Source organism: Rhinolophus sinicus, chromosome 17, assembly GCF_057876585.1.
Source record: "Rhinolophus sinicus isolate RSI-liver-muscle chromosome 17, RSI-T2T, whole genome shotgun sequence".
NCBI lineage: Eukaryota > Metazoa > Chordata > Mammalia > Chiroptera > Rhinolophidae > Rhinolophus > Rhinolophus sinicus.
The window spans coordinates 201,864,900-201,892,617 of NC_142517.1; the positions used below are offsets into that span (position 1 = coordinate 201,864,900).

At 38.3% G+C, this 27,718-nt stretch overlaps 1 protein-coding gene across 10 annotated transcripts in view; it reads right to left on the bottom strand.

The window, feature by feature from the left end:
• Window positions 1-27,718, bottom strand: part of DOCK10 (dedicator of cytokinesis 10) — a 236,420-nt gene that overhangs the window by 113,724 nt on the left and 94,978 nt on the right. For 8 of the 10 annotated variants that reach the window (XM_074314112.2, XM_019736633.3, XM_019736627.3 and 5 more), the window contains exons 2-3: window positions 14,861-14,980; window positions 3,085-3,174 (exon numbers count right to left, since the gene is read on the bottom strand). In XM_074314112.2, the coding sequence (XP_074170213.2) occupies window positions 3,085-3,174; window positions 14,861-14,980 (210 nt within the window). The remainder of the gene's footprint in view (window positions 1-3,084; window positions 3,175-14,860; window positions 14,981-27,718) is intronic. The other 2 variants (XM_074314113.2, XM_074314110.2) reach the window with 1 other exon arrangement.

A 27,718-nucleotide genomic window follows, 5' to 3' on the forward strand; every position in this document is an offset into this window, starting at 1 on the left:
TCATAGTATATATTCTGCAACTTATTTTCTTCTCTTAACAACATATCATGGGTATCCAAGTTAATACATTTAAATATAAGTAATTTTTATTGGCTATATATTATTATAAAACATAGATATGCCAAAATTGATTAAACCTTATGTGTATCAATTGATATTACAAATTATCCAGAACAACAATACTCATGCTTATAATTATATTTTTATGTCATATTGGTTGTTTTTATAATATACATATTGTATATTTATATGTACTACTTAAAAGATACATTTGAATTACATCTCAAAAGGGTATTACAAACATTGTGTGATATGTTTATTTCCCTGTCTTCCCACTATCACTAAATTGTTTTCATATTAAAATTTTTCTTCCTTCCAATATTATATGCCATTTTGTTTCAGTTTGTATTTCCATGACTACGAGTGAGGGTTGGTAACTTCGTATGCCTCTTAGCCAACTGTTTTTCTTCCTTTTGAACTGCTTGCTCAAATTTTTTGCCTATATTTTCTTGGGTTATTTATCTTCTTACTAATTTGCAGAATTTTGAATATTAGGAATGTGTGTGTGTGTGTCTAAAGATATAATGAGTTGCAAATAATTTCTAGGATTAAATATTTTATTTTGGTTTTATTTATGGTAACATTCATCATATGAAAATTAAAAATTTTTATTTTTTTAAATCTGTTCATTTTCCATCACTTTCCACTTAAAGATGTTTTCTTACATTTTTACAATCTTTGCTTTTAAAATTTAAATTTTAAATGTTTGTCTGGAATTAATTATTTAAATTTTTAATATTTGTCTAGAATTAATTGTTGATGTAATATGAACTAGAGCCCTAACTGCATTTTCATCCAAAATGGATAGTCAAGTGGTATTTGTTGAATTGTCCATCTTTCCCCAGAAAATTTGAAGTGCCATATTTGCCACTTATTAAGGAATCATATGTGCTTGGACCTGTTTCTGTAGCCTCTATTTCATTTCACTGCTTTATTTGTTTATTCTGGAATAATAAAAAAATCAAACAGTGTCTCAATTTGGTTTTACAACTCACATTTTTCTAATACCAAAGGGGAAAAAGAAAACTGCAGCCAAATTTCACTCATGAATATAATACAAAAATTTGAAATAAAATATTAGCAATTCTAATGTAGTAGAGTATGAAGTTAATCATACAACTTGAACAAGAAATTTTATACCAGAAACACAAGTATCCCACAGGATAGCAACCTATTATTTCTATTCTAGTGCTAAATTCAAGTAGAAAAACTATGATCATCAATAGACTGAATATACATTTTATAACATATGGTAGCCAGTCTTTATAAGTACTGTAGAGACTAAGAAAGACCCTTCTTAAATATGATAAAGACCAAGAAAGACCCTTCTTTGACATTTCTTTTATGCCAGAAAATGTCATAAAATACCAAGTCAAGAATAAGACAGGATACCCGATATTAGAATTATTATCCAACATTGTTTTAGAGATAGTAGATATAAAATAAGACAAAAATTGAAGAAACAACATAATTATAAGAAAAGAAGTAAATGTTAATTGTTTGCAGATGATGTGACTATACTCTTACAAATCAAATAAGAACTATTAGGATAGGAGAGTTTAGTAAGCTAGCTATGCATACTTGAAAATTAATAGCTTTAAAAAATAGCAGCAATGAACACTAAGGAAAGGACATAGATTTTTAAAAGTCCACTCACATTTGCAACAAAACTATATGAAAATAAATTTAACAACAAAGTTAAAGAGCTTTATGAAAAAAGGGTGATATTTTAGTGAAGAACACAAATATTCCCTTTTTGGAATTCAATATTATAAATAGTTCAAATCCTACCTAACTCAACTCATAGGCATTGCAGAACTTTTGTAGACCTGGTCTCAATGATTATGATTTTTTCGAGTAGAAAATGATTTGCCCACTCTCTCCTTTTTTTGTTTTAAACAGTGATGCCCTACTAGATATTAAAACTTTCTCTAAGGCAACTGTAAACAAAATATTATAGTACTAACATCACACTTATTTTTATCTGTAAATGTGAAAATGTATACTCAGATATCCTGATGTTATCTAAATCTGCACTTTTTTCTTTTTTCTATCTCCTGAAAAGGTGTCGTAACTTAATGTGAACTTTGGGAAATAAATAAGACATAATGGAGTTGGAAAAGAAATAAACAGGTACATTTATGACAAAAGATTATCTGGATTGAGTCGTACAACATAAAACATGTACGATTAATCAGATGAACATTAACATGTACCCAAATAAGTTTATCTTATATTCAGACAAATATGTTTAAGAGCTGAGAAAGGGTCTTGCTGTTGTATGTGGCTTTAATGAAACCCTAACTGGGAGACATTACTTTCTCAGGATTAAAGACTGAATTTAGACACTACTACTTTTAGTTTGACCTGTGCTGGGCTAAATTTTATCATTGCATTTTCTGTAAAGGAAGGACTGGCCTCACTTATTTATTCAATCAACGCTCTGCTAAATAGCTGATACGTGTCAGCCCAATCACTGCCGTAGAGCATCCTGTAGTCTGGTTAGGAGAAACCATTTTGCAGGCTTTTCCTACACCAATCAAATGCAAGTAGACAGTACGCCAACAAATTTTTATCAGTCCCTTAAAGCTGTCCACGGGGTTTTACCATTAACTATTTCCACAGTTAATACTTGAAAGAAATATATCTCTTAAAATAAAAACTAGGATTCAAAATTCTCACACAGTAAGTCTTTTCGTACAACTCAGTCCAAATAAGTAAAGTCAAATTAAATCTTTCTATTAAGAACACTCAAGTATTTCTCAAAGTGGGGATTTTAAGTTAAGTGAAAACACACACACAAACAAAAAACCCAAAACTTGACTAATCACCACATAATCAAAAATGATTAACAGGAAGCAGGAAGGCATCTGCAGATCATGAAGGTTCAGAGACATCAACTAATCATATCATTTGAGATTGTCTATTGAGAAGCCGAGGAAGACGATAATCATAAAACTGTATTGAGAACGGCCTGGGAAAGCAAAACTTTGTAAAATAAAGAATTGGAAGCCTGCCATTTACCTCCTTCACCAGTAAATTTTCTGCTTTGTGCTCTGCGTCTTCAGGTACTGTTGAGTATAATGTTCGGACATCCCAGGAAACTGTGGCGGTCTGAGAGGAACAATGACAAGAAATTAGGCCCTCCGACTTAAAAGCCTTGTGCAGACCACTGTACCAAAAGCACAAGAGGGGAGTATTTCAGATCTCAGCATTAAAGGATAAGAGAAGACAGAGAAACTTCCTTGGTTCTTACCAATTTAATCTCCAGGAGAGAAGATCCAGACCCTCGTTAGATCCAGACCTCTAGCATTATCCAATTACTGTTCTATCAGTAAAGCTCAGCATTTCAAACTGTTTCCTTTCCAGCAGAAAACAAAAAATTGGGAACCTGTATATTGTGATTAGCTTATTTTTACTGGTATCCTTTTTTTGTTGTTGCTAATGCTGATGTAAATTTGAAATAAAGGAGAAAATTCACAAAATCAGCATTATCTTAATTTTATTGTAAATAATCTCTTGAATATCCACAGGATAAATTTAGCCCCTTTTAGAAATTGTGTGTGTGTGTGTGTGTGTGTGTGTGTGTGTCCACAGTTAGGGATGGGAGGAAAGAAAGAGTGTTCAATAAATCTGCACCTTGAAGAAAATAAGTCATGTTTTTGGTGTCTTTTACTTTTGTTATTGAAATAAACAAAATATTTTCAACTTCAATGCTAAACAATCAACTTTCTATTAAATGAATGTACATATACTAAAAGTATCAAGTATCTCTTAAAACAGAACATCTAAAACAGAATTCCTATGTTGTTTTGTCTTTATATATCTTCAGCTCTACTGAGCTGGGGAGCACAGGGTGCCATAAACAGTACCTTTCCATCCCCAGCCACCCACTTCCTTTAGTCTGTGCCCCTTGGTGATCACAGAGAGGCAGACGTGATGAGTCTGTTCACATACGTGGTACCAACAGTTAACATCTTTTATTTTGTACATCCCCAAACCCCACAAATGATTCATCAGGCTTTCCAAAGCACAAATTTAAGTTCATTTGAACTGTTCTACATACAGGGTATTTTTTCCAGATTGATTATTAGAACAGATGGGAGTCCCAACCCCCTTCTTACTGTTGGGGAAGATGGAAGAAGAGGGGGCTGGGATTTCGTCTGAGTTTGTGGCTGCTGCTACAAGCTTTGCCACCAAGGACAGCAGCATTCCTTTGCTTCCCATCCTAGACTTCCATTTTCTTCAAATCCCCCCTTTTCTTCATGTAAGCTCCATGACGGCAAGACATTGGGTCGTTTTTGTTCACTACTGTAATCTGAGTGCCTCGTCAGGGGCTGAAATACTTATTTGTTGAATGTGTTGAGTGTGAGTTGTGTACATGTGTGTTCTGTATAAGCACATATGAATGTGCATGTGGTGTGAGTGTATATTTGTGTGAACACGTGTAATTGGGTGTAGTGAACGAGTGTGCCTGTGTGTCCATCTATGTGAGTGTGTGTGTAATGTGTGAGTGTGCGATAATGCATGAGTGTCCTGTATTTTAGTGCATGTGTAAATTTGTGTGGTGTGAATGTGTGTGATATATGAGCATGTGTATGTGAGTGAGTGTGGCATGTAAGTGTATATGAGTGTGTATGTGTGTGTGTGTGTGTGAGTGCGTGTAAGAGTGTGTGTGAGTGTGTATGTGAGTGAGTATGTGTGTGCTTTAGGAGCATGGGGTTCAGACACTTAGTGAAAGAGGAACAATGTTATGGGAATCGAACAGGATAAAAACCAACGAGAAAACTATGTTGAAGTTACATCATGTGGTAAAAATAAATGCTCATCCAAAAACACAACTATAGAGTGGGTGCCCTTGGTCAGTAAATTTGCCCCAGGACTTGAGTGCAGCTGTGTGAACAGAGCTTGGAAGTGCTAAGAGGATGCGGCCATCGATTCAAGCCCAATGTAGGAAGAGACACACGGAGCCATTACTTAGATTTTACATTTTTTATTCCTTCTTTTATGCTAGTCACTCTGTTAGATAAACAGCAAAGAAACTCTATTGAAAGTTTGGACTAGAAGATTAAAATCCATGCCTAAATTGAGTTTTGGGGATTATTGCTGGATTTCAGTTATGTATCTGGGGATAACCTATTTCCTGTTTGAACAGCTAATTCACAGATACACAGTGTCACTTAATTGGTTTCCAGGAAACATTACATATCATAATTGACTGGCAAGATTAGGGATTTTTTTCTCTAATTCAAAAAATGTTCTATATTTCATCCACTATTTTATAATAATTATTTTATACAACAAAAGCAAAAGATTCCTCTTTTTCTTTATATACTATAGTGTCCTATTGATATTTTGCATTTTGAAAAAAAGTAATGGCTCTAAATTCTAAGTCTGATGGAGAGGAGAGTAACATGGCCCAAGCGTAAGTTTCCTGTTCAGTTATACCATGAACCTATGTCTCCACTAAGATCACTGCTCTGTGGTCTAAAACAATAGAGTGAATACTGGGCTGGTCTTAGAACCTTTTTTTTTTTTTTTTTTTCCTTAATGGTAAGTTTTGGGGATATGTTCTCGGTTTCCAGAAATAATAATCACATGGCTACTTGAAGCGTGATGTCATATAGTAAAGATAGAGCCCCAAATACACAAGCTAATGCTCAGATGCAATGTTTGAGATTAGACGTTCATTCAAGTTGGAGTTAGAGAAATAGAGCCTGTGTACAATCATGTGTACAATGGCTGTGAGTGATTCTTGATGACCTCTAGTTATGAAATGATGTTGATTGTTTACTAAATCAAACAACTGGGGTTGAATCACCCTCATGTAACCGTGTAATAAATGGAACACATTATTTTATAACATGTGTAATTTTGCATAGCTAATACCTTGCACAGAATACACAAGATACAGAAAAAGGAATACATGTATCGTGAATGCCTATCACATATTGTTGATCTCAGTTATATTTTGTGGTAATACTGGAGCATTTGCCTGCCAAAGCAGAAGGCCTCCAGCAAGTTTCAACTTTAAGAACTGTGGCACATCTACTCATTTCTGATTTCTTTAATGTGTCTCTGCTGAAGCAAAAATCAAGAAGAAACGTAGGAGAGTCATATTTGTTAAGGGTGTTAATATGGTTACAAATAATTTCTCTTCTGAGAATTGGATGCTTTCAGACCACTACAAATTGCCTTGGCCACAACAGACTTCCTGTTCTCTTTGATGAACTCTCTGGTCTACAATTAGTACAGCTTAGTAGCAGGGAATGGATCTGAGCCTCTACTGGAACTGAGCCGAGTTCCTCCTTTGGTGGTAGAGTTTTAAAAGGAGGCTATTGTCCAGAGATTAGGCATTTGGAAATAAAAACTATGCCTTTATGTATGAAACAGTGCACACAGGCCTGTGTTTGTAATTTCAGGTTAATACTATTCAGATGTCTTCGACGTCAGCCCTGTCACTTTCCGCACTGGGTAGTCTTGGCGGCTTTAGTCACAGCCGCCATTCCGCTGGCTGACCACAGAAGACTCCATTCCAAGCACATCGGAGCCATTCCTCAATTGGCCAAAGGCCACTGTCACGGTGTAAAAGAGAGTCTGCTTTTCCTATCCTGGGGCTGAGCAAAGCTACCTGTGACAGTACTGTAGACTCCAGCTGCTCCAAAAAGAAAACACAAATGATGGTGTTTGTAGTCATCAATCAGTCAGTCCTAGCTTAAGAAGTTCACAAGCCTCACCATGGGGACTATTAAGGAACACGTCATGGTCGATTCCAACCTCACCCATGTGTTTCAAAGGCTCTTCTCCTACATTTCTCAGAGTAAGACATTGACAGTGCCTTTCATTTTAGTAGACCCGGCACTTATACTGCATAAGCTGTTTGAAAAACATTATTTACCGCAGTCAGAAGAGTATTGCGATTTCATTTTATTTCTTTAAAATACACGAGAGTATCACTTGAATACTTTCATTGTGCTTTAAGAGAGGTCCTTCTTGTTTTGCTGAAGTTAAACTGTATGGGAAATACACAGAGAGTGAGCAGTTGGCCACAACTGGACAGTTGTTTCCCCCTCTGCCAAGCCATGGGGACTTCTCCACCTCAGTACTTAAGTGTGTAGGTAGGGAGTTTTGGAGACCTGCTTCACGGTTGTTTTACTCTTGGACTGGCAAACCACTGAGCAAGTCATTTCACTTCATTTTTGTGATTCATTTTCTAGGTTCCAAAATCTGTCTCACCTCCTCTAAAGAGGTGAGAACAAAACATTCTACATGTGTAAAAATGTGAGCATGAATGGAGCCCAGGGCTCCAGCAATATAAAGATCTTTATGCATCTGGACCGCCCGTTGGCCAGGATTCAGGGGCAGTGGTCTGAGCTCACTCTCCAGGGAGGAACAGTGAAGGAGCCGGGGGCTGTGAGGCCTGCAGATGTGGCCCCATTGTGAGCAATGGGCCTGAGACATGAGCCAACCCACCACAGTCAACCCGCATAGTATCTTTCCTTATGGCTGTTCACAGTCCTTCTTGCAGGCTGGGCACAGTCCTGCACAAGCCCTGCCCATGCTCCTCCTCTTCTTAGAAAATCCTTTTCTTTCCTTGTCCTTTCCTAATCCCCATTTAATATAGGTGTCACCTCCTTTTGAAAATCTCGAATTCATTCAACATACATTTTCTCTTCTCTGAACTATATCATGTGCTGTCTATATCACATATGAAGTCTGCAGCTTAAGTATAGAATCTGTTAGAACCAAAAGGTCTGCTACTGATTAATTCAGATAGTTATTTTACATGATTTTGTTTTAAATATAAGCAGGCCACCTTAAGTCCGCTTTGGGAATAAAATATGACAATAAATGATATGTTTTGTCATGTGCTTTATTGTTTCTTCGGTATATTTTGTTTATTCCTTTTAAAGAATGAAGCACTTGAATGTAAACTTGAATGTAGACATGTGTTTTTATGACTGTTTTGTGCCCTATCTCTATCTACCTCATCCCTGTCTTAACATTTTGAACAATCCTTTTTTTAAAAAGCAATACCAGTGTTATTGAGATATAATTGACATGCCATAAAATTCACCCTTTAAAATATAAAATTGAGTGGCTTAAGTATATTCATAGTGTTGTGCAACCATCATTCCTATTTAATTTTAGAACATTTTCATTGTCCCCCAAAGGAACCCCATATACGCTGGAAGTTACTTCCCATTCCCCTTTCTCCCCAGCTCCTGACAATCATTCATCTGCTTCTGCTTTCTGTCTCTACTGATTTGCCTATTCTGGACATCTCATATAAATGGAATCATATCATATGTGACCTTTTGTGACTGGCTTCTTTCATTTATTATTATGTTTCAAGGCTCATCCATGCTATAGCATGTCTCAGTAGTTCATTCCTTTTTAGGACGTATAATATTCTACTGTAAGGATACAGCGTACTTTATTTATCCATTCGTCAGTTGATGGACTTGTTTTCACTTTGTGGCTATTACAAATAATGCTGCTATGACTATAAGTGCACAAATCTTTATTTGTACATATAGTCTTAGTATGATCAAGCCCAGAGCAGTCTCCACATATTCTTATTGAATTGAACTAAGCACTCTAGAATCACTTTACTAGAGTACAATTATCTAATGGCACCACTCACTGTGGGATTCAGGAAGTTATTATTTCCCCCAAGTTGTTCACCTAATTTTTCTAAGCAGCAGCTGGCCAAAAAGCATGCTATTTAGACAGAAACTCTCACAGCAAAAATCAAGGTGCTTAAGTTTGATCTCCATCCTCCCAATTACTCCACATCCTTGAACAAGAGCCTTTTCAAATCTTGGCTTCATTAGCTTGTAAACGAGAGGAATATTCTAACTTAGAAATAACCTAGTTTGACAAAGACTATTACTGAGCTCTTAAATTGCAATTATGGGCTCTAGTATGAATACTGTGAGCCATTTAAAGCCTGTTTCTCAGGCTCAGAAGCCAAGGATTTAAAAGAGGTTGAGATATCTCTAAAATGTCAAGTTGTGTCTGGGTAAGAGAAGGGAGAAGGAGGGGGAGGGGGAGGGGGAGGGGGAGGGGGAGGGGGAGGGAGAGGGGAGGGAGAGGAGAAGAAGAAGAGGAAAAAACTTGTGACCTTTTTGCCTTTCGGTTTAAAAGGTATTAAGATCTTTCTGCTTCCTGTCACAAAGTGACCCATATGGCTGAGTCTAGATGTCCCCATGTACCAGTTGCTTTTTATAGCTAAAAACACACTATGACAAGAACAAGCCACCAGTATGCTAAGAAATCATAATAGAAATTTCACTCATGAATATAAATACAAAAATTTGAAATAAAATATTAGCAATTCTCTAGTAGAGTATGAAGATAATAATACAACTTGAACAAGAAGGTTTACACCAGAAACACAAGTATAGAAATAGAGCAGTTTTACTCACGTGGGCAGTATTGAAATATAGGTGATTAGGTGGCCTTCCCACAGCGTAAAGTATTGCTAGCTTTCAGACCTCTAAACTTTCTTATTTAAGGTTTTGTACCTCCCAGAAATGATTCTACCTCAGGCCCTCTGTATCTTTCCTCAGCAAGAAACTCATCTCTGGCTTTCTCACTTTTTATTCTGCTATTTTGTATCTGCCTTTCCTTAAATCAAGAATCACTTGACAATATGATTCATTGTGCCCTTGAAACTGTCCTTTAGCTCTTGTTTTCCTTCCTTACTCTCCTTGCCTATGTCACCAAGCCACAATTTGGTGACTAAATTCTTTATTTCTTGGCCTTCAGTTTCCATTGCTACCACCCTCAGAAAGAAAGAGGAGAAACACAGGAGTAGCACATGCAATTATGGACGTAGTACATGAGTCAATGAATGCATCTAAAGTGCTTATTCCTAGTGAATCACAGAAATAGAAGTCATACAGAGGATCATCCTGCCTGCTCCCAGAACCCACACACCAGGATAAATCGTTTCCACCTGATGTGTCAAGATAAAGAAAAAAGCTTCTACTACAGGCCCTTAACCTGGAAGAAGATGATTTTAATTCCGTGTTTGGCAATCTTGATTGAATGCCTATGACCCAGACATTGTATTGGGTATTTGAAACAGTTATAAACTGATTTCTCCCTTGCCTCTTCACAGAAAGCATGTGGAAAAGTACATTAAGTGTTACAGGAAGGAAACTAGCCTGTGTTGATGGCAGCTCTGTGCCAGGCACTCTACCAGGTAGAATGAGCCTCGGGAAAGGGTCACGGTCATAATCCTTGTTTTTAAGGTGATATGTTGAGTGGTGTCAAAGAGGAACGTTACAGAGAAACAACCACTTTCTTCATCATGAGGCAAAGCCAATGACTTCATTCTCCTTGTTCTCAAATTTCATTTCACTTGGCCTTTTGGTTCCTAAAGATACTCAAAGGATTAAAGCTATATTCTAACATAATAACCTGCATGTTGCTGAAATATTCATTTTCCACCTGCTTTGGGCCAAGTGCCGCTCTAGTGTCAGGGCGGGTCTCCCCATGATCAAGACAAAAGCCATCCCTATCCTACTCGAGGCTACACACTAATGGTGAGAAACAGGTGACAGAGGAGTAAAAACGCAAATGGGAGCTTTCTAGGTACTGCTAAGTGCTATTCAGAGAAGCAAATAGAGCGATGCACTGGAGGAACACAGTGTGGGAGGGCAGTAATGGAGGGCGGAAGTCAGGGATGTGTCTTTGGAGAGGCGGCGTTTGAACTGAATTGTGAATGAAAAACAGGAGCCCGCTGCGCAGAGTGTAAAGGCCCTATGAGTTTGGCAAGTGCAGGAAATGGAAGGAATTCCAGGCATACGTGTAACCACAAGGGGAGCAGGGCTAGGAGATAAGGGCTCAGCCATCCTCAAGAACCAGATGATAAGGCAATGAGACACCACTGGGAAGTTTTAACTAGAGGCCTGGCATTATCAGATTTGCATTTCTAAAAGTTTCCTTTCAATGAATCAAAGCAGGCAAGGGAGGAAGCAGGAAAACCTGTTAAAGGCCACTTTTGGGGACCCAGGCAAATAAGGATGATGATGATGGCTTGGGCCCAGAGTGTGAATAGAGAAATGATGTAGAAATACAGCCCTGGTAAAAAAAAGAATCTCCTTTAAGGGGTATCAAGTACCAGATAAAGCCCCTGTTTCTTGATATTTCTTAACCACAAGCATTCTTAACCAACTTTGTTTTTCATCCATATTAGGGCACATACTTATCACAAGGCTTTTGCTTTTCTTGTCAGTCTCACTCATCTAGGAATTGCTGTTCTATATTCAGTGCCTTGTGGGTGCTGAATAAATATTGGTTAAACAAAACAAGTAATGAATCACATCTGCTGTAAGGGTGGGTGCTTAGAAACTTGGAAACACAGAAGTGAGCTGGATTCTCCAATCCATAGGACACAACTGAGCTAAGGACAGTCAGAGGGAGGGTGGGGAGTTTGGCACAACTCCCCCTTCTTCCATTCTTGGGATTACAGTGGTCATCTACTACCATCTCCCCTTGGGTGAGTGCAGATTGCCCACGCACATCCCACAGAATCCTCACCACTGCTCAAGGATGAGCCTGGGAAAGGACCCTCTAGCCAGGTGAACAGGAGTCTTGCTGTTGGTGACCAACAGCCCTGAAATGTGACATAGGCTGTGGATGGAGCAGACTGGGGCAGGGGGTTTTTAAAGAAGGGTCTTTACTCCACACAGAGGAAGATGAGAAAACCTAAGAAACAAACACAGTTCCTTTTAGCAGGGATTTCTATAGCAGAGCTCCCCAAATTTGTCTGTAAAGGGCCAGATAATAAATCTTGTGGGGTCTTCTATGTTTGCTACAATTACTATACCCCTGGTGAAACTGCAGTTGTCTCATGAAAGCAGCCATTGACAATAGGTGAATGAAAGGGCATCATTGTATTCAAGTAAAACCTTGTTTATGGATACCAAAATTTGACTTTCATATCATTTTTATGAATTACAAAATTTTCTTCTTTTTTTTCCCTTCAACTCTTTAACCAGTTCTATGAAGAAAATACAACATGGTAGTGTCCAAAAAAGAAAACACACACATAAAAACCCTTCTTAGTTCACGGGATATACAAAAGTAGATAGCAGGGCTCATGCATCATAGTTTGTTAGCCCTTACTCTGTAGAGCAGGAAAGAGGGAAAACCATCAATCTGAATTTTGTTCCCAAACTGGTAACTTTATATGGTAATAATATTCAACATGATCCTTTTGTCAGATACTTAATGCAAATGAAAAAAATAGCTGTTTGTCTGAGATGACATTTTCTGATAATAGGGACTAGGTGGCATCAAACATCTCTTGAGCGCTTGCTAATCGGAAGCTATTCTCCCAGCTGGTCTCCTAGTTTCCTCTGCACCCAGGTGCATGTTTTAATAATAAACACCAGGTCATTTGTTCTCCTACTTGAAACACTCCCAGTGACTTGTCACTTGCACTTCAAATAAGATATGAATGCCTTATCTGGTCCTCGCCTGACCTCATCTCTGACCTCTCTCTCTCTGTTCACCCATTCCACTCATCAACCTCAGAACTCTCCAGGGTCATTGTAGCCACTTCCTTTGGCCTGACACACTCCCTCCTTCCCCACGTCTTAGCATGGTTTGTCGTATTTAGGAATTCAGAACTCAGGTCAAATGTCACCTCGGGAGAGGTGCTGTCCTTGACCATCCAGTCCAACTCAGGTCTTCTGGTCAGTTTCTATTGCATGACTCTGTCTCGTTTTCTTCATAGAACTGGTCTTTCTATAAATTATCTTGTTAATTAATGTGTTTACTTATTTGGTTTTTTTTTTTGCCTGATTCCTCCCATCAAAATGTAAACTCCCCATTAACACAAGGTACTTTCTGTCTAATCACTGGTATTTCCCCTTTCTGAGATCCATGCCTAACATTCAGCACTGTACCTGTGTTGAATGAATATAGGAATGACAGCCTGGGGGGGTGATAAAATGTCATGTTCAGAATTGTGTTAGTATTTTATCCCAGTTGGGAATGAGGGTGACTGTATATGATGGGGATGAGGGTTGGGAGGGGGAGGAAGACTAAGACCTTGAGAAATGGGCAAGGACCAGATATTGGAGAAGCCCTTGGAGAAGGCTAATTTGTTTGCCCTTCATTTTGAAGGCAACGGGTTGGCCTCAGAAGGGTTTTAAGCAAGCACAGAATAAAATACTTCAATGTATTTATTGGAACATTCACATAGGGAAAATAAAAAAAGTATGTTACTATGTACTCTCTTTGCACCATGAAGGATGGGAAAGGTATACAATAATCAGACCATCCTTAACTTAAACAAGCATAGAAAGATGCCAAAAAATAAATTCAAATTCAGTGCAAGTGTTTCATCCCATCTACACGCCCCCACACTCTCGAGTTAGGGGAAGTTGGAGTAGCTTTCAACATATTCCTGAACAACAGAGCTAAAAGAAAAGGTGGTCTGAGTATCAAGCTTTTGTGTGCTGGCTGATAGAAAGAGGCTGGCTGTTTGTCAAGTTTACCTTCAGTCTGAAAGAAAATGAGGATGTGGAATTAAAAAAATGAGACATGGTTCAACTTTGTGTTTGCAGTTCAAGACCCAGTGGCCTGGCCTGACCACAGAAATGAGATTTCTACAGGAGATAAGTCTTAAAGTGTGTCAAATGCTAAAGTGGGAGCCATTTAAAATTCTGAAAAACAGGTTGGAAGAGTTGTTTGGTTACCTACTAACCTGTCTCCTTTCTTCTACCCTTCTTTGTAATTGGAATAGAACATTATTAACTCCCATACACCTTCTTTTTTGTTAATCCATGGAGGAGGGTGAAGAAAATTAACCTTTAGAATCCTGAAGCCAGATTTGCTCCAGAGGTAATGGAGGGAATAGAAGTTTGAGGCTGTCTGAGGAGGCGTGAACACTGAGGCCCCAACAACTCCACAGAGGTTCCCATGGACGCTGACTATTTCACAGGGTTAGCTTGGAGCTGTCTTTTCATCTGCCTTAAGATGCTCATGTTCCTGATGCCTGAGAGTATCTTTCTTTTAGGAGAAAACAGGAAAAATTACCATCTGCCCATTGAGATCTCTGTTTATATAGTTAGATATTTACTAACAATTTAAAAGTATTTAAGATGACCACAGATGGAATGGTTGGGACACGGGAGTGCTCATTATCCATAACTTTACTGTATTTATCTTCAAAACAAATTTCCTTTTTATTCATTCTCTTTACCACCTGAGGAGCATTCTATGTGCCAGTAAATATTGTCCTAACGAGGGCATATCTCAGATCACAAATCCCTTTATGAAGATTGCTTGCCTACCTTCCTTTGCCTATAGCCTCACCATTTTCCTATTAAAGGACAACCAAGATTTGGGGTGAGTTTTAAGAATTGCATCATTTGTGCCAACAGATTCCTCCTGCCTTTGCCATTGGTTGGTTTCAGTTGCTTGGAGCTTTCAGTTAGAAATGGCTCGAGGGAGGAAGCGCTCGGTGAGGCCAGGTAAGGCAGTAGTTAGAAACCCAGACATTGGTGGGGACACAGTGCCAATTGGACCCAGGTAGCACCCTGTGCTACTCCCATTCCAAGTGGCTACTGTGTCACGGAGCCCCCAATATTCCAACTTGACAAGGGTCTTGGGCACGTTCTATTGCTAGATGTGGACTCCCACTGCAGCCACTGTGATGTAGGATGCACAGGAAGAGGGCTGAACTCCCCAAATCTACACGGGAAGATAACACCCTTGAGGGGATCACCCTGTGGGGCTCTCCTGAATATGGATGGCTTGAGAAGAGAACACTTACTGAAAAGTCGTCACTGGGAAAGAAGAGGAGGTCTCGAAGGGGATCGTTCTGATAGGTCTTTTCAAGTTCTTCAATGACAGTTTCATAATCCAAAGGCTCAAGAAGCCTGGGCTTTTCCTGCTGTAGAAAAAGAAAATATGCTATTAACCACTGATACATATAATTTCACTTCTTCTCAATGCTTGGATGGGCTTCATGTCTTAGTATCACCAAGGCTTTGACTATGTACAACCCTTCCAATGGAGTCACAGAGACTCCAGGCGTTGTAGGGCAGAGCCACATAATTATTATTTCCAGATCTGAAATCATATGGGAAGATCATGAAATACTTGACGTCTCACTCAGTAACTCAAGCTGTTCGCGCTGAGTCCCCAAATCTCACGGTCTTAAGCCCTTTCACATCCACAGAATAGATGTTTATGTGAACTTGACCTTTGTCAACGGGAAGAAACGCTTTCTGCTTACTTGCCATAGTATTATGATGATGCTCACCATTTTTGCTGAATTAGATACTTCCTTGTGAGGTCTACTTGGGTCTGTTTTAAAATGTTGGCTCTCTGAGAGCAATCAAAGCATCACAAGCTGTCTTAGTTGTCACTGAAGCATGGATCCTGTGTCAGGACTAATTGCTTGGCTCCGAGCCTCTTTGCCGCTATAGAGAGAGTCTGGGTAATACTCTAACAGAACTGTACAACATAACTATTATGGATACAGTGTGGTGAAAATGGAGAAGAGTCTGAAAATAGCCAGATAACCACACTGCACGAAAGTCCCGAGGCCACGAGGAAAGGCGCCTCCCTCACAGAAACTGCCCACAGCGCCAAAAAAGACAAACGCCAGTGGGAAAAGATGTGATGGTTTCATTACAAGGGCGATGCGTTTAATCCAGACTATACAGAACTCACAAAGTGAGAAGATAGAGCCCAAGAGAAAAAATAAAATATTACAAAACAGAAAACCAAGGACATGTTCTGAGTTCACTTGGCCCTTTGATGAAGCATTGATGCAAGTTAAATGAAAATAAATGGTCGTTTGGATTATTTTGTGGCACCTGGAAGCTGGAGTGGCCACCATGAAATTTGTACGCTAAAGTGATCTCCTAAATGAAACAACAAATTTTTTTTTTCCACATGAATGACATCAACAGACTGTTTCCCACCAACCTTGCTCCTCCCCACTCTGCAAAGTACACGGACTTAGCTTCCATTTCTAAGGCCTTCCTTCCTTAGAAGATCTCTGCTGGTAAATCCCCCAGACTTTTTATCAACATTTTAATAATTGCTAATGGGCTCCTCAAAGTAGCAGTCAATGTTTATTTTGATGACTTTCCAAATATAAAAATAAAACAAAACGAAATGTAACACAGTGGGCAAAATCACAAGGACTCCCATGTCCTTTCTGTATTTAAACAAAACAAAACAAAACAAAACAGAACAAAAACAAACCTGTTTTACAAAATCTTAAGTAAACTGAGGATGATGTAAGGGGAATATTCTCTCTGGAAGGGCTGTACAAGTAAGATTGCCAGATTTAGCCAATAAAAATACAGGGCTCCATGCAATATTTGGAGAAAACAAGAAAGGTGGTTGCCCAACACAATCTAGTGCAAGAGCTGTGAAACATCCAATATTTTGAAATGGAAGATATAGAGACACAGTGACATGATTTGGGTAATTAAAAACAAAAGTCTTCCCAGAATCTCTGTCTTCTGATATGATGATTCTGTTTAGACGTATTTTAAGTTCCAATTCCCTATTTTCCCAGGCAAAAGTTAATTTCAAGAATCACAAAATAATAGTTCAAGAGGCAAATGTAGGTTCCAGATGTATGATTTGGCTCGAACATTTGCTTTATTTTTAGTTGGCTTTGAATGTCTTTGAGTAGTGGTATTTCACTCCAATTTAGCTACAGATCTCAGTAGTTCTTATCTATTACCTCTTTCCCTGCAAAGTCACACATTTATATGACCAACCGCCCTCAAGGCCTTCAAATCTGCAACACTTGGCTTATTCTGGAACCTCTTGTTTTCCTAATATTGTGTTTGTCTATGACATGTAGCAAATAAAACAGAATATGTTGTAAAACCATCAGAAAGCTCTGATCTCTGCCATAGATTTGGTTGCTTATGTCCCTTTCTCTCACTGTTTCTTCAGCTTAAGTATAGGATGCCCTTTGGTTTCATATACCAACAGCTCCTGACATGGCTTCTAGCATTTCCCTCTTCTCCCCCTTCCTCTCACCAACATGAATAGAGATGTGAGAGTGGCTTAGTGTGTGATTGCACTCAGTACCTTTAAAGGCAAATGTCCTCAAGATGTTTCAAGAGGCCTTCTACAATCCTTTTCTCACTATCTTTTCATCTCCCGTTAGGTACACACCACAGCGTTAATAAACCAGCTGCAGATGAGAAGACTTTCCAAGAAGATGTTTTCCTCAGGCCCACACAACACCCAAAGTTAATCCCACCTAAATTAGTACCATAGGAAAATCAGAGCTCACAAGTTGTAGGTTATTAATAGAACCATAGAAAAACTAAATCTTAAACTCTCCTTGATACACTCCATAAAAGGCATAGCCTGTAAGCATCTATTTGGGGGTAGATGTTTATTTATTCATTTCAGGCTATGACATAGCAGCCAATCACTGAATAACATTTAGTAAGTCTTTCTTGTTTAAAATGCTGGCCTATCGATAAATAAGCTGTCTGCTCAGTGCGTTGGTCAAAGAGATAGATGTACACAAGGGTGCTGGATGAGGAGGGTGGGGCAAGGATGTATAGACGATGGATACAAGGATGATATAGTTAATTTTGCACTATTGCTACTTACAGAGATGTTGAGTGAAACTGGGAACTGAGAAGCATTGATTTACAGCTTTTTGACAGTTGGGTTGTCTCTCTTGAATTTAATGTGCGTCTTTCATTTGGAAATGCCCCAACTGGGATGAGGCATGTGCCAAGATTACCCTGACTTGGATTAGATTTTTATAGTGCTTTTTACTCTTACTCTCTTTCTCTCAAATGAGTAATGAATTTCATTAGCTATTCTAAAGGCTCTCCAGGCCTGGGAAAATGCACCCACCAGTACCTGTTATTATGCAGCAGGGTTGGTGTTGCTCCACAGGGGGAATAGGCCCAATTTTTCTTGTATAGTAGTAAGATATTTGTTTGATCGACTTCCCCAAATCCACAGGTCCCCTCCAATTCAACTTCCCAGCAGAAGAATGGGCTCCTGTCACAGAAACAAATGCTCCTTTCCTCTCTACTTAGTCTACAACTTCTCATGGACTGCCAACACAACGACTAAGTCCTGGAGTTGGTTAGCCTGCCATCTTGGTAACAGTCAGGGCTGCCAAAAGCTGTTTAATTGGTTTGGAGCAAGCAGATTATCCAGGTCTTGGCTCAAGATTCTAATTTCAAGAATATGGTGTTCCCTTACTAAGATCTGAATTATTTTCATAATTATAATTCAAAATCAAGTGGGTGAAGAAATGACATGAAAGAAGTAAGCATCTGAAATATGGAACATGGAAAAATTAAATGACTAAATTATCAACTGAGACCTCTCTCCAGAATAGTACAATCGAACTAACCTAGACTGTGTAGCCCTGTTTCAGGAAAAATCCAAAATGAAAGGGAGTGTGTGATGATATGTTTTCTTTGTTGAGATATAACAGAGAGTATAACATGCACTCTAGAACCAGAATTCCTGGGGTTTTAGTTCTGGCATTGTCACTATGGGCTGTGAAACTTTGTGCATGTAACTTAGAATGTCTGTGTCTGAGTTTTCCAATCTGTAAAATGGACATCTTAGTATGAGTTACAGCATAGGACTAAAAGAGGTCATATTTGTTATGCTCTTAGAACTCACCACAACCACAGTGCTCATCAAATAAGTGCTAAGTAAATAAAGGCTGTGAGTTTTAAATTTTCATTAGTCATGGATTTAAAGCAATTGCACTGTAAATGTACTGTGCACAAAAGAACAAATAGTAGGCGCTCAATAAATATTAGTTGAGTACATCATTTCATCCAGGAATTCCTTTTCTGGGACTATAATTTTAAAAAATTTCATGTATAATCCAAGATTTATAAAAGAATGTCTTTGCAACATCACCTTTGTAACAAGATGGAGAAAACATATTCACCTTAATTCAAGAGGGATAAGAAGAGCAGGTGGGCTGGTACAGGCTATGTCCAAAAAGTGAAGACACCATAGCTGCTGCTCAGAAAAGTGTGGTTTATATTTTTCAAAGAATTGTCTGTCGTGGAGAACGGCTTAGTGCTATAATGGACTTTGGGAAAGACATTGGAAGATAGGAGTTGGAATAAATCATAAATACTTGTGTAGTACATGTAATGATTCCTCCTTGCAACTCTTGAATCTTCCGTTGTTAGTTGACTCACAACATTTTGTGTGATTGGCTTTTGTGGGAAAACATGAGGAGGTTGGGGTCCATGATCGAGATTGCAAACATTGCTTCCAAAGAAAAGATAATGAGAAGGCACTACCTCAGAAAGAAAGAAGGTCAAGTTTATGTTGACAATGGATCTACATTCACATACATAGATCTGTAAGGAGCAGTAAGGCCTGAAGGCCATGATCAGCTAAAAATGGGAAACAGTGTATTCAAGGATAAGTAATGATTAGGGAATTACGGCACATCTATTCTAAGAAACGAACGCATGACCATTAAAACTGAGTTCTTTTAAGCTTTTCATGGAAGTTCAACCACTAACATCTTCAAGTAATTAACAATAAAGACACATGAAACACTGGGGAAAGGAGACTGGAGAAAATAATTACAGATTACGTATGTGGTTCTAGAAACTAATGTCAGCAAAAAAGGGAAGAACAATTAGCAATGTATTAATGAAAGTATCTTGAGTCCTGTAGGGAAGCATTAACAGCTGGTAAGTTACTTAAACACCTCTGTGCACTGATCACTGTCACAAAGGATTACCAGTCAGAATCTGTAGTTGGAAATTCAGGGTCTTTTATTTTCCAGCTACGTAGTTGGACAAGTCATTTCAATTGTGACTTAGTGAGGTTGACCAAAATGAGTCAAAGGGCCACTTCCTGCTTACGGCAATATTGTTATAAGGATCTAAGAGATGAAATATGCAAGGGTGTTAAATGAACCACCAAATGCCAGACAAATATAGATTTGTCTTTATTTGAAAATGATTGAAAATTACCCCACATGCTTTACTCAAAAACATATCAAAATGAAGTCAAACCAACCAACCAATTAAACCAATCACACTAAATTCTTTATGTACCAGGAACTGTGCTACAGGGTTCTATGTATGTTATCTAAAATTCCTTTAGAAAACGAACAGACCTTAATAACTAAAGAGTTTGTGGAGGGAAAAGAGGTAATAAGATAAGAAAAGCACAAATAAAAATAAAAAGGTCAAAGTCTATCTCCTCTATCTCCCATAAGAAGAGGGAGGTAACCTACTTAATTGTGTATATCAGCAAATAAAAGTCACTTTGAAAGTCTACCTTCTATTTTCTTTGAGATAAAGTGTAGAAAACATTTTTATGTATTTTTACCTCCAGATTTTAAAAAAGGGATGAAATTGAAGATCAGTTTATTATCAAACTCATTAGCTTTGCAAAAATAACTATCTAGAGAACAATCAAGTTGTAGATCTTAGAATTCCTTTCTGTGGCTGCAACCTACACCCACCTGCCCACGTGAGGCTTGTCAGTACTGGGGTGTTAATAGGATCACAAAGGACTAGTTAGGGAAAGAGTGTGATGTGATGAGGACTGGAGAACAATCTCCACAGCAAATCCCTCAGCTTGGGGGGCCAGTACTTGTGTTCTCAAGTTTGTACAGTTAGGGAGCCAAACCTTGGTTGCTCACCATTAAGGTCATTATATTATAGTTTGTCGATCTGAACTAGTTGATGTTAGTTCTCCTTTTCAGAAAATCTGATTTTTTTCAAGACACACTTACTATGAAAAGTTTTTTCCTTGACTTTGAGAAGTTTTATATATTTTTTTGTGACATGCAATACATCCTCAGTCTTCCTCAATCACCCTCATCATTTCCAGATAGCTGAAACTTTAGTCTAATTTGAATATTTATAACAGAATTAATCTTGTATCTAAATGCCTTCTTTAGCTTACAAAGATTTGCATCCTGGTTAATGACCCAGAAAAGCAAAGAGACAAAAATAGGTATTTATTTTAGCATCAATACAGTAGATTCTATGTCATGCCAATTATTTAAACATTCTCTTCACGCTTTGGCACACAAATAAGTAAATAGCTAACAGTTCGGATCCACGGGGTCTTTCGGGAGACCCTAAAAAGAATTGCAATCCCGAGATCTCCAAAACAAATTGGAAACAACACAGCTGTTAACTAATTACTGCATTATCAAGATAACTGATTAATTTTCTTAGAGGAAAGAAAAGATCTAAATGACACATGGATTCTTTAGACTTTAATTTAATCCAGGACCCTTTGGCCTTAGTGCAGTTGGCAAGGAACCAACTTCCACACTATTTGTGTTTAAAACAAATGAGAAAATTGGAGAGAGCCCATGCAGCTGGATCCACTGCCACAGCTGTAAGGCTGTGGTCGTGTGACAGATTTAATGCCGCCTTTCATCAAAGGGAGTTCCACTGGACAACTTCTCAAATGTTTGAGCTTCAGAAAACAAGACTAGCTTTTAGTATGGAATCTTATACTGACCTTTTAACCTTCTCTCTGTCTTGAACCACACAATTTCATGAGAATGGAAAAACACTAGCTAAATCAAAGTTAAGAACTGTACAGCTGGTCAAGCTCAGATTAAGCTGAATTTGGAAATGGTTCCCTTGGTAACAAAAAAAAAATAAAAAAGGACACAGCTCTCAGGAGAAATCAAACAGTAGTAACTCTTTAAATGTCTTAGTCCATTTCAGTGAAATAAATCAGGTTAAACTTGGCAAATTATAAAGCCCTTTGCAAATATAAAGATTAATCATGATACTTAACATAGACATTATAGTTAGAAGAATCAGGATATTCTATTTTGTTAAGGCTTCATTTCATTAGGAAAACCAAGATGCAAATGAGCTCTGTAGGATTTATAATATAAGGTATACTTTCAAACTGAATTCAGACCTTTTGATTCTTATTTTCTTTTTAAGGAAATTTGACCATATATATCTCCTAAGAGTATGTCAAAATGAATGCATTATAATATAGCAAATGATAATTAAAAAATAAAAGTGGCTACTTTTCCTTCTAATACTGGCACTTGTAAAGAAGTAGAAAATATCCAAGAAGATCTAAATCAAATTAAATTACATGTCTCATTTAGTTTTCTAGAAACACTTGAAAGATAATAAATATCATTAAAAATACATCACAACCTAATTACAAGTCTTCCTGACACCAGGGAAATAAATGCCTTAGAGCAATCTGCTGGGAATTTTAGATTAATTTATATGAAATCTGTGATGAAAGCTGTCACTGGCTTAAATTCTGATGATACGTTAGTATGTTAATAGTCACACAAATGAACTTTCACTAACAGGCCAAGTGTGAGGGGTGTGTGTGTGTGTGTGTGTGTGTACACAAAATCATACATGCACATACACGTGAATGTAAACAGTTCTGTGAAGAACATGCTCCTATAGTCTCAATAAATCTTCCCCTAATGATAGTCAGATCATTCTTTTATTTCCTTTCTTACCATTGGATACTTGAAATTGAATAGGCATAATGGACTTTTGTTGCTATTTGGCCTATGCAACACCCATCTTTTTTTTTGTTTGTTTCTTTGTATTAGCATTTTAATTTCCTTCTGGTGAAGTCACCAGAATTATCTCCCTACCCCCATAGGGAGTGGTCTTGGGGGGTCTGATAATTCACAGGGTCCTGCTTTTCTGTGGTCAAGGGCATGTGATCCCAGCAAGCTCATTCAACACTTTCCTCCAGGACTCTGAAATTTGAGTAGAAAGATGCCCAAATCCCACATGACTGCCCATAGTTCCAACCCCCAAGACCACCTATTTCTCACTGGCCTGAGATGCTCTATGCCCATCCCTGTTCTTTCCCCAGCCTGTTTCTCCTGTTCCCTTCTCTGGACGATGCTTGTTTATGTAAGTTTCTTCTGCTTGAAATTGAACAAATCGAATATGATATAATACAAATAGCAGCACCTATAATTAGGGACTATTTTATATCCTTGAATTACCTTGATTTGGATCTTAGTGGTCTTAAAGGAGAACCTCTCATAGCCAGTGACTCCTTGAAGTGCAGGAAGTTAGGTTTAGTAAACTCATGTATTACTAATGAATTCCATCATCATCTATTCTATAAAACATACATCTGGCGTCATGCATCCTGGGCATGGGAGAACTTAAGTATCTTCTTGGTTTTTCAAGGTGATAAACTCAATACAGCCCTCATCTTTAATTTTCCACTAAGCCTGTCTCATCCCTCTCCTATGCCAACAGAACAACTGGGGGTAAAAAAATAAGTTTCTGTCCACATCTGCTTTCAGTGCTGACATTCCACATACCACAATTTGTCTCTCCTAGAAGGTGCCGGGTTGCACTGGGGGTACTGGCAGCCTCCTAGAGTATCTGAGAACTCAAGCATCTCTCAGCCATTGCCAGCCTCACATCATCTTCCTTTATTCTGCCATTTTCATCTGAAGAGTCACATTTGCTATATTTGTTATATTAAAACTAATTAATCTATCTTTGCTCATAGAAATAATATAGTCACACCAAATAATTTAATACGAATGGTAATAATAAAAACTACCATTTTTTATCATTTCTCCCATCCAGTACTACTATATGATCAAATGGCAAGAACCATGATAAGGATTTAAGACTTTCCCTCGCTGAATATCCATATCAAGTCTAGAAGAGATCAGCATGGCTTTATTTTACAGATGCCGCAACTTGGATTCGTAAGATTTGCTCAGCAAGTTGAAGGAGGAACTGATATTTCAACCCAGTTTAGCGAGAAACCTGTGGTCGACTCCACTCCACTCCACTAGCGAACGTCATGACCTTGCAGGAATAGGCAACAGAAGAGCTTTTTGTTTTTTTCCTGTTGGAAAGATTCTGAAACAGCTGTCGTTTTGAGTACTATCCCTCCTTCCTTTGTGAGTTCTGTAGGGAAGGACATTAGAAATCTAGGGGTATGAGGTCACTGGTCACTTCAGGGAAGAAGTGGTAAGGACAGAGGATAAACAACTATTTAAAAGAGGGCAAGGAAGATGAAGAAAAGGAAATGAAAAAGTGTATTAAGGAACCATATAGCGAATGTTAGATAATGTCTACATCAAAACCCACAATGGAAATTGCCACTAATTGAGGGAATCTGTAAATTCAGAAAGTTTTGTATCACTGTCACCATTGGGAAATAAAAAGAGCTGTTGGGAGCATGGAGCTGTTGGGAGCATGGAGCTGTTGGGAGCATGGAGCTGTTGGGAGCATGGAGCTGCTGGGAGCATGGAGCTGTTGGGAGCATGGACTTCCGGTCCATTGTGACACCCTCCCCTTCTCCCCCCCAACTCTGACAAATGATCCGCCCCCTGCTCAGATAGCTGTGCAGGTCACCTTCATGGAGTTAACTCTGCTCAGTGTGGCAGTTCTCTTCCACCTTGCCTCGCTCCTGGCTCAAGTCTTCTCCCTCTCTTAGCAGTCAGCCTTGAGGAAAGCAAGCTCATTCCCGGTTAAGCTACAGGTACTTGTCCTGAGTCCATTCTGAAAGCATCTTGTCTGCAGGTACCTGGCACCTGTGCTGGCTCCTCCCTATTCCTGCGGCCACACCCAGAGCCTTCTGATGGCGCCAGGATTCTTAGGCCAGATCAAGTTTCAATCTACACCTCTCCATTTCTGTGGTCCGGACTTGAATTTGATTCCTCCCTTAATCCTGCTTCTTTGCTGTCTCCAACCTGGCCGTCTCTGACCTTTATCCTTATATTCCATTGCATTTCAACCTGGATTTAGTCTCATTTCATCATTTCCTGCACCCATCACCCTAGGATTCCTGTGCTTACTTTCAGCTAACTGGCTCCTTGTAAAATAGCCTAAATAGGTAACTGTAAATGTTTGTATAAAACAAAGAATGACAGTAAGTGAGGGTGACCAGGGAGGGAGGCTATTCACGTTAATATGGAAGAATAAAAGAAAAAACATAGACTTGAAAGGCAAGAGCACAGCTAAAGGTGTTCAGATTAGATCCTTGGTGCATAGTTTCCGATTTTCAATTACAGTGCTAGGAGGCTATTACCAAAGAGGAGAACAAGAATTTTTGTGCTCGTCCCAACTTTTCCAAATACTTTGAAACCCTGCAGATTAATGATCTATAAGCCAGTAAGAACTTAAAAATACCAACCCACATTTATTGAAATACATTTTACATTTTTTCTGACTGTACAGATGATTGATATAATCATTCAAGTTAATCGTGTATTTAATTTTTCCAAATTAAGACATACAATTTAGGAAGGAAACTATATTTTTATCGACTTCCTATGCACTAGAGATCATACTGAATGCTATGGGTTTAAAAAAATAAAATAGACCATTAAAAAGAAAACCTTCAAATATAGAACAACATACACATTTCAAAAATTAAGGAAAGTCGTTCTACTTGATAATCTAAGAAGTAAGTTTCATTTTTCCTTGAACTTGTCTTATAATGCAGTTGAACTCTTTCATATTGTATGCTGTGATAAGCGAATTAAAATACATGAAGGCATTTCTTAGACAATACACTTAAAAACTGGATTAATAAGGAAAACTTGCAAAACAATTAAAAATTGTAACAGAGTGAAACAAACTGCTTCAAACATCATTTGAAGAAAACAAAATTGTCAGCCTGGGTCATGAGAGTATAAAGTTTGGGTTGTATACCTTTCAGGAAGTCACAGATCTCTGATTAAACACTCTAGATTACAAAGAAATGAAACAATTTCTAAATTTGCTTTACTGCAAAACATAGTTTGTTGCGTTCAAAATCCACATGGTCATTATAAAAACAGATAATCTATGACAATTAGTTCCAAGAATCATTATTTCTCCTTTCACTACAATATATGAGGATATCAAAAAATTCAAAATTCATTGTTTTAGTCTGTAAACTAACTTCTAGGCCTAACCTTCATTTGTCACTTGAATTGCTTCTTCCTTATTACCTATCAGGTCATCTCTGAAGTAAGTCTAGGGATGTTGGTTTAGTTTTTAAGACACTTATACGGTTGTGTTGGGGAAAGTCCAAACTGGCTTTGGGTGGCTTAGGTGGGAAAGAAAAAAAAATACAGCATTTCTAAGACAAACCCCATCAATACAGAGCAATCTGGGGGCCCTGAACACTCAGCTTGAGGCCATTCAAAACTGTGTCTACTGAATGAGTAGCCTGTCACTGAGAAAGGCTGTGGGGAAGATGTCACCTTCCATTGGCTTCAATTGTTGCAGTCACTGAAAAGACAATCTCACTACAATTACATCCCTCTTTCCTTGTCTTGCAAAAGTAAATATTTTACTTGGTTTTATTACTACTATAGAACATTTGTAACTTTTACACAATATTGAAATCATGTTCAGAATCCACACAATCAAACTGAATTCCAAGAAATAATCTTAAGACGGGGGCAGGTACTGTTATGAACATTTTATGGAAGAGGAAACAGGCTCAGAGTAATTTAAGTAATCTGCCAAAGGTCATATAGATGGTAGGTGAGAAAGTGAGCTAGAATGACCCCCTAGCACTCTAATTATGCATTTTTCACTTTTTTGGATTTTCTATTTTTCACAATGAGGCCCACATCTCAGGATACTAATTATGAATGGATTGAGCAATCCCCCACTTCACAGAAGGGACAAACTGTGAAAGGAGATATGCCTATCTTATGAAGACCAAAAGCAGGCAACAGTAGCAGGAAAGTCCCCAGTGCCTTCCATGGAAGAAAGCTAATCACTGTATGAATGATCTTAATTAAATGTGAATGCATAGCTACTGAATGCTGTGGCAAAACACTGCGTCCTCCTGGCTGCTTTTCCCAAAGTGCTCAGTAGCAATACCTCAAATTCAATTAAAATCTTTCATACAGTGATTAGCTTCATTACATGGGGAGACACCAGGGACTGTCCTATTGCCAAGCTCTATGTACGGCCTGTGTGTGAGAGACATGTTTTCTTGTATATTGTCTCTTAGTGAACACAAGAAAAAGTAGATGTCATGGTGACATAACCCACGGAACGTCTACATTTCACTGGGAGAAAGGTAGCAGAAAAATTATGTTTTTATGTTTTTCAGACTGGTCTAAAGGTTAAAATAATCTCAAACCAAACAAGGTTTTCAAACACTTATCCTCTTTAACAGGCTGGTGGTAAGCAACTGATGAAGGAGGCTCTTACAGGCCAGAAGAGAAGACACAACTGGGCACCCATTTTGGGCCAATGGGGACCAGGTTAGGTTCAGGACCTGCCGATTCCAGTTCTGAAATGCTGCTTAGAAAGACCTGGGTCCATTCCATGGGAACAAGGTTGAAGGGCCCATTTACCTCTGTTTCCCAATGGAAGACATGCTCTACTGAGATACTGATAAGACACTGATCAAACAACATCATAGCACCAACCTGCGAGCCAGACCTCTGGTAAGTTCTATGCACTTACATTTCCACCATGCAGATTGTAAATATAAAGAGAACCACTATTACTTGAAACATTGTATTCTTGTACGTGTTCTTGGCTTATCAAGAGCTGAGTGATTATTCGTGCATTTGATTATTCATATTCATTAAATGACTTCATAACTAATCATTGTTATCATATGTAAGCTTCTCTGTTTCTGGATTCAAGATGTTGATATGAACAAAAAGATTATT